Source organism: Malurus melanocephalus, unplaced genomic scaffold (assembly GCF_030028575.1).
Source record: "Malurus melanocephalus ecotype Western Australia unplaced genomic scaffold, MMel_1.1 scaffold_243, whole genome shotgun sequence".
Lineage (NCBI taxonomy): Eukaryota > Metazoa > Chordata > Aves > Passeriformes > Maluridae > Malurus > Malurus melanocephalus.
This window is the reverse complement of record NW_026623475.1, coordinates 586,701-594,277: the sequence shown is the minus strand read 5'-3', so window position 1 is coordinate 594,277 and position 7,577 is coordinate 586,701. Positions and strand designations below refer to the sequence as shown.

The following is a 7,577-nucleotide window of genomic DNA, read 5'->3' as shown; positions in this document are numbered from 1 at the left end:
CAGGAGAGCCCGCAATCCCACAGCACCCGTGGCCCAGGAGTGGTCTTGACCCGTGTCCAAAGAGGCAGAAATACTGATGGAAAGGTAAAAACTGAACCAATAAATAACCAATGTATTGGAATCAATCGAAGTAGGGTGGGGGTCGTGGCTTTGTYGGGATTAAATTTAGGGGAATGATTTATTATGGAGTGGTTGGTGGGTTTTGGTGTTGATTGGGTGAAGGAAACTTGTCATTCTGACCCCAAAAGTGGGCCCAGGTGGGGTGGGTGGGTGTGCTGTCTTTTGGGATGATGTCCTTCGATTCTCAGGCTGATTCCCAGCTCCAGGGTGCTCTGTACAAGCTGTGTTTTGGTGCTGGCTCCCCATATGCTGGTCACTGGTGGAGAAAGCCGGGTTTGGGTCTGATCCTCTGCAGGGTGTGGTTGGTTTCAGAGGTCAAACCAGCAAGAGGCACTCTTCTGGCTCTCTGTTTTTCCAGTAGCAGTGTCTTTAGTTGAATTTTGCTGGTAAATGTAGAGCAGAAGGGCGATCGGAAGGGCAGGGGATGGTGCTCCCAGCTCTGTTCCCAGCCCTGYGCTGGTGGGAGCTCATGGAAGGGCTGTGTCACCTCCAGGTGACCGAGGCTGTTTCCAAGAGCCCACATCCCTTGGCCTCTCCAGGGGCTGGGATGATTTTTAGCAGCCAATATTTTAAGGAGAAACAGCCCCAAACTCTGGGTTGTGTGCTTTTCGGGTGCTCCTGGGGTGCTATTTTTCATCGGAGTGTGGGAACACTCTGTGGGATGATGGGATGGAGCCTGGGTGATGTCCTTGCTGGGTCAAACCCCCYGGGTGATGACCACCTTCCCCTCTGGGATGTGCCCAGCCCATCTCTGCCCTCCCCATGGTTTCGGTTCCTTTATCGAGGCTGTGGTTGTAAAACCCCACGTGGGCTGTCTGCATCAGGAGCTCGCAGATAACGACCATAAAACCGACTGATCATTAACCGTGAGCACAAACAACCCYGGACACCCCAGCACCCCTGAATGAGGGAGGTTTCATGAGGCCCAACCCGACTGTGCAGCCTGGAGAAGGCAAAAACCAGGCTGAAAATGTTTTTATCCACAGCAGAGCTCGGACTCCGGCAGCGGAGATGCCTCGGTGGGATGTGGGGAGGCAACCGTCGGGCAAGATCCTCTCGCTGGACAGGCGAGGGGCCAAGAAAGTGYTGGAGTTTTATGTCAAGCGCTCACTGAGCTGCCATGAAAACTCACTGGGGGCCAAAAAATCCCCTCAGGAGAAGGACAGAGGGCGAGGGAGGAAAATAGATGGGCTRCAGCGGTCAGAGAGTGATTTCTGCACATATTCACGTGACAAAGCCAGCCCCAGAAAGGACCAGGAAGAGAAAYTCAAAACGCCAGACCTGGAAGAGGTTTTGGATGAYGACAGCAAAGCTTTCCAGGAGGTGCCTAAAGAGGGACTGAAGCCCAAGAGGAAAAGCACAAAAAGCTCTTCCCTGGGCAAAACACAGCACTCGGGTTCAAAACCAACCTGGCTGAAAAGTTTCTTAAATCTCTTCTTCAAGAAGAGCCCTGAGGAGCAGAAGGAAAACGCAGGGCATAAAGCAAAGGAGAAGGAGTTCAAAGCTCCTCAGGGTTCCAAACCAGAAGGAGCGAAAAAACACAGAGTGGACTCCAGCACGTCCCCGCCGTCGGGCAGAGCCCTGAAGAAGAAACCCAGCCTCAAGAAGGTTTTCTCGCTGAAGAAGCACGGGGAGGAGGAGCGGGGAGAGCCGGGATCCGGGGCGAGGAGCAAGCGCCCCGGCTGCCTTCCCCTGCGGCACGTCCTGGCCCCGGCCCAGCCAGGTGGGACCCCAGACCCCAGCCTAGCCCTGACCCCCTCCCTTCTTTGGGGAAAGCCATCATGTTTAGTGCTGGTTTCTAACCCCTTCCCAGCGTTTTCTGGGATTTGGGAGTGGTTTTGGAGACTCCARCCTGCTGMGCCAGGGTCGTTCTRCCCGCGCTGCGAGTGCACCCAGCCYGAGGCAGCTGTCGGCAGTAATCACCCAAGCACAGGTTTTCCTCCTCTCTCAACCAAGGGTCACRGTGCTTTAGTCTAAACCTGCATTTGAGACCTGAGATTAGATCCTAAGCCACTCTAGGGCCGGCGTTAAACCGCTTGAGATTTGCCGTGCGGCCGGGAGCGGGCAGCTGGCGCTGCACAGCCCGAGGGATGCCCGAACCCACCCCAGCCTTGTCCTGACCGTGCCAAAATTGGGGCATTGCTGAGGAGCTTTGGCGGATTTGGGGCATCTCTCGCAGCCTCTCGGTGGCGGCTCAGGGAGCGTGGCCGCTTCCTTCACCTTCGGAATGCGCTAATCCGGGCCGGGCACYGGCACCGGCACCGGCGGGGTGCTCCCGGCCGCTGCTGAGCCCCGACAAAAGCCATCCTCACCCCCGATCCGTGTTTGTGTCCCTGTAGAAGCGGAGCGGCCCGATGGGTACTACACTCARGTGTCGGAGGAGATCGGGCTGATCGTGCAGGGCAGCGAGAGCCGCGGGGGCAGCGCGGGAGCGCCGGGGGAGGAACCGCAGCCCCCCGGCACCGACGGGGTCGGTGAGTGTTGTGTTGGACTTGGAAACAAATCTGCACGGGATCTGACCCTGCTCAATCCCGATCCCAAGGCTTTTGAGACAGAGATTTTGGGGGAGATTTTCACCATCAGGGTTTGATTGGCGAGGAAGGGAAATTTGGGGAATCCCAGAATGGTTTCGGGGTTGGAAAGGACTTTAGAGAACATCTCATTCCTGCCCCCCTGCCACGGGCAGGGATACCTTCCACTATTCCACACCAAGGACAAAATTCAGCGGCAGGAGCGTATTTTTATTGGCTGAAGGTAACAAGGCAATAGGCTGAAACGGGTTTTGATAAGATGGGGTGGATAAAAACTGCTCAGGGAATTTTTCCTGAGGTCTAAGCAGAACTTCTGGCTGTGTGAGGCTTGGACAAAGAGCAGGAGGTAACGTGGTGTCTCTCTGTACAGATGAAGCCATCAGGAGAATCGTTGCCCTGCTCCGGAGCGCAGGAGATGAGCTGGACAGGCAGGTGAGAGCAGAACTGGGGCATCTGCAGGGGCTGAGGGAACCTGGGCTGAGCCGGTGCTGCTGCAAAACAAATCCAGCAACGCCATTTCCCCGGGCAGGAAAACGTTCAGTAAAAAAAATCAAGGAAATGGCGATTTTAATTCCTTACTCGGGCGTGGTCGCGGCTGTCTGTCTGTCTGTCTGTCTGTCCTCYCCCAGCTGCTGGTGTGGARTGRAGGAATCAGTGAGGGTGCCTGAGCCCTTCCCTCATGCTTGTGTCCCACCAGGTGAGGGAGGACGCGCGGCTGCAGCTCTTCTTCAGGGACATGTCCTACAGCTCCTTCAAGAGCCTGGCTGATGCCTACGTGCAGCGGGAGCTGACGGCCAGCAGGGCTGGTGTCAACCCCCAGGAGATCCAGTTTGCCTACACCGTGCATCTCACGGCCATGGTGGCGGGGATCTGCAGCCAGACCGTGAACAGGATCATGGGCTTCGGAACTCGCTACCTGGAGGATTCCTTCGCATCACCCTACGGCAAAATGCTCCAGGTGAGGAGGAGGATGAGCTCCCAGCAGAGAGTTAGGGTAAGGGGCTGGGGAAGCTGTGGCTGTCCCATTCTGGAAGTGTTCCAGACCACGTTGGAYGGGGCTTGGAGCAAYCTSGGGCARTGGAAARTGTCCCTGTCCTGCTGGATGAGCTTTAAAGGTCCCTTCCAATCCAAAGCATTCCATGATTCTGAGAATGTTTCCTTCTGTCTCAGCAGAACAGAGAGAAGTTAAGGATAGATCACTGCGACAGCCCAGACTGACATCRGCTGCTGCCAAGGGCCTGTGGTGCCTGGGAACCCAAGGACCAAGATTTAGTGATGGGAGGACAATCCTCGATGGYGACCTGGATGTGGGGTGAACTTCTGAGCTGTGGATTTAAAATCTTTTAAGGAAAACCCCTCGACAGTGCCAGCGGTGGGAAATGCTTAAACCCCACCTGGAGGGGGCGAAAGAGTCTGTCAATCAAACAGAGCCCAAATTTCAGCCTGAGTTTGTGTTTTCGCTCCCGCCAAGTGCTTGTGTTGAACCTYGGGGGATCTTGCTGTTTGTGTACATGTATTTATTTACCTGCTTTTCTAAATGTATTTGTGAATGTACAACATAAATTTTTCTAGTTTCTGCTACCAGCCAAGAATCTGGTTTGGAGAAAACCCTAAAACTCAAATAAATTGGTGCCTAAATGCCAACCAGGCTTGTCTGCTGGGTGTTGTGTTGTGGGTGGAATAATGTTTGCTTTGCTCCAGGGCTGCTCCCTTTCCAGCCAAATTCCAAGTGGCACAAGGGACTCTCAGAGCAGATCCACAGTGCTGCCCTGCCATTTTTACAGTTTATGGGCATTYCCTTTCCAGCAGAAGGAGATTTACGACTCAAAGCAGCTTGATCTGACACCCAGAACAGGGTAAAGCTCATTCCCCAGCAGTGCAGGAGCTGTAACTCCCTCGAGGACTGACTGAGGGGATTTACAGCTGCTGGGGTCTCACCTGTGAGTCCTAAGAAGATGTGAAATGTCAAAGCGATTTAAGCCCTAATCACTGGGAACGTTTCCRGCTAATCTTTGCCCAGACCCCTAAGCAGGGCCATGGATTAAGGCAGCTCGGGGCTGGTGAGGGGGATTGTCAGGGCTTGGCGTGGTAGCACCAAGAAGGAGCATCTCCCCTGCAAGGCTGGACCCAGCCTGGGGTGAAGGAGATGCAGTTTTGGGGTTTGCAGTGTGCTGGGGGATGTTCTGGTGGGTTGAAGGTGATGGTGGTGKCAAACAAACCTGTGGGTCTGTGTTGGTGCAATGTGTGGGGTGAGAACCCTGCTCTGCCCAGCAGCTCCTCACCAGCAGGATCTGACCTTCTCAGTCCTTGTCAAACCCAAGAAAATGAAAATGGGGAAGCAGAGCCCTCAGAGGACAGAAGCAGCCCTTCCCCACCCAGATCCACAACCCCAGGGTTTCAGGGACTCGTTTGACAAACACAGGGCTGAGCCACCGGCTGCTGAGGGAGGGAGGACACCATGCAGGGGTTCCACCTCATTTAACCCGGGATAATTGGGAGCGTGAAAAGCATCAAATCCCACTCCTGGGTCCTGCCTACAACAGGCACAGCATCAGCACCGGGATTCCTTTTGGCTGGGACCCAGCCCGGGAGATTTCACTGTGGGAGAAACCGAAACCGCCCTATTTGTTTGTGACAGCCCCGACATTCCTTCCCTGCCCGAAACCCCGGGGCTGGGACAGGGCAGGGTGAGCAGGGCTGGCCATGTGCTGGGGATGTGGTAGAAGGCTCACAGGATGCCCCAGTCTGTTTTGCATCATGCGGTGCCAGGGATGGGGCTGGGATTTGCATGGAGCAGAAAAGGGCTTTGTCTTTTCGCTGCCCTCCTGGAGGAAAGGCAGAGAACCCCTGTCCCASAGGAAATCAGCTGCCAGCAGCACGTGGGATGCACCTGCCAGGTGAAACACCAGAGGGGAAAACTGATCATTCCCATTCCYTTCTCCTGCGCTATTCCCAATAACACAGCAGAGCCAAATCCTCTCCTCCTCTGGTCACTGGGGCTTTCCCACCCATTGGGTCAGTGGTGCCAGGGGAAACAGGAGCCAAACCTGCCCAGCTCCTGCTCCCAAAAAACCCAACCCTTAGCAGGAGCCTCCTGTGCAGGGATGCTGCTCCAGCCGGGTRTTGTGTGATGAGGTCGGGAGTGCCTCAGTGCAGCACCCCAGTCCTTCCAGGGAGTGACTCCAGCACCTCAAATAAATCTGGTTATAAAACTGGGACCTGATTGCCTGTGGCCTCTGAAGATACTGAGAAGGTTTTAAAGAAGAGCAAGTTCTTAGTGCTGGGGGTTTGAGCCRTTTCCAGCTCTCGGCATTACCTTCATCCTTCCCTAAACATCCTGTTGTGGCTTTCCACAGCCAAGGCAATCGCCTCGCACGAAAATCCCCGGCTCACAGACACTGGCCATCTGGGCTCTGCTCCTGCCCGGCCAAAACACAGCCCTGCACAGCCCCCAGCCTACCCAGAAGCTGGGGCTCCCTCCCAAAACCATTCCAGGCCTCTGCTGGGATCCGGCATCTCCAAAGGCGTCATCCCTAATCCTGCTTTGGAGAGCCGGCGGGGGGGAGGGCAGCTTAGAAAATCAGCCCGGCGCTTAATGAGCCAATTAATGCAAAATTTGCTGTCACTAAGAGGATGATGACAGGCTTTCATCTCACGGGACTGTGGAGCTGAGCCACGCAGGGCGATGCTTCCTGGGCGCTGTCCCAGGATGTGGCATTGGCACCACAGAGGGTGAGGGCACAGAGGGGGTTTGGCACCTCCTGGAGAAGCCCCCGTGAATCCCTGCAGGACAGAGGATCCCACAGGTCCCACGGGAGCATTTATAACTTTCCCAGACCTGGCTGGGCACAGCTGAGTGGAGCAGGAGCATCCTACAGCTCTTTGTGCAGCTCCTGCCGGACTCCCTGGGGGCCTGAGGCGAAAAATGGGAACAGTTAATGCACAGGAACAGCTTCTTCCAGCCTGCAAACCCTTGTGCACTTCACATTCTCTCGTGTGTCTGGAGCAGTCACAGCAAGAGGTGATGCTTTTATCCTTCATGAACTCACCAGTGCTGGAGGAAAGTCCTTTAATAAAGGAAGGGATTTGCTTTCCCRAAGGCTGGAGGAGCTGGAGGCACGAATCACACAGATCAGAACTCTGATATCTCCAGGTGAACAGGCTGGGATGTGTGGGAGAGTCACCCAGAGAGGAGAAATTGTGAAATATCAGATACTGGGAAGACAAGAAATTAGGGGCTCCACTAAAGATGTGGAACTGAAAGTCCTAACTTGGGCAGTTGCTCACCTCCAGGATAATCACAATAATTATTCCATGTACCTTGGAGCTGGCAACTTGCTCCTTGTGTCCTGATACCCAGGGAGCAGCCCTGGCCGTGCTGTGACATTCACCTGGGGTCTCCAGGCAGTGACAGGCAGCTCCTGGTGACACTGCAGGGACATCTGCATGTCACTCTGCTCCCAGGACACAATTCCTGCCATGGGGACASAGCGATGACTGGAGAAGGCAGGGAAAAATGTGTGAAATTTGGGGTGAAACAGCTCTGCAGAGGGGCTGTCAGGATGCTGGGACCATCCTGTGTTTCCCTGCGCTGTCCTGGCCAGGCTGGTGCATGGACACAGGGAAGAAGAACCCGTTCCTTTCCCACATTCTCACATTTGTGATTCCCACACAACCCCAGCCCTAACTCATGGAATGTTTCCTCTCAGCATGCAGCTCAGGGGATTTGGACAACAGAAATGACACAATATTTACCAGCACTTAATAAACACATCTGTTAAAATGGTAATTTTGATTCTGTATGTTGGCAGCAGAATTGGATCGTTAAGGCAGAAAGGGAAAGGAAAGGAAAGGAAAGGAAAGGAAAGGAAAGGAAAGGAAAGGAAAGGAAAGGAAAGGAAAGGAAAGGAAAGGAAAGGAAAGGAA

The 7,577-nt window shown here is 54.6% G+C and overlaps 1 protein-coding gene across 3 annotated transcripts; it reads left to right on the top strand.

Annotated features, from left to right (window-relative positions):
* BCL2L14 (BCL2 like 14) lies at positions 1-4,288 on the top strand. 3 transcript variants are annotated; one of them, XM_057375218.1, is made up of 6 exons: positions 1-84; positions 1,110-1,843; positions 2,460-2,594; positions 3,022-3,083; positions 3,349-3,609; positions 3,825-4,288. In XM_057375218.1, exons 1-6 carry the CDS (start codon positions 77-79, stop codon positions 3,867-3,869), a joined length of 1,245 nt encoding a protein of 414 aa, XP_057231201.1. In that variant the 5' UTR covers positions 1-76; the 3' UTR covers positions 3,870-4,288. The 3 variants fall into 3 exon arrangements, with proteins under 3 accessions (XP_057231201.1, XP_057231200.1, XP_057231199.1); XM_057375217.1 differs by having other exon boundaries at positions 1,107-1,843; XM_057375216.1 differs by lacking the exon at positions 1-84 and having other exon boundaries at positions 772-1,843.
* Positions 4,289-7,577: the final 3,289 nt, after the last annotated feature.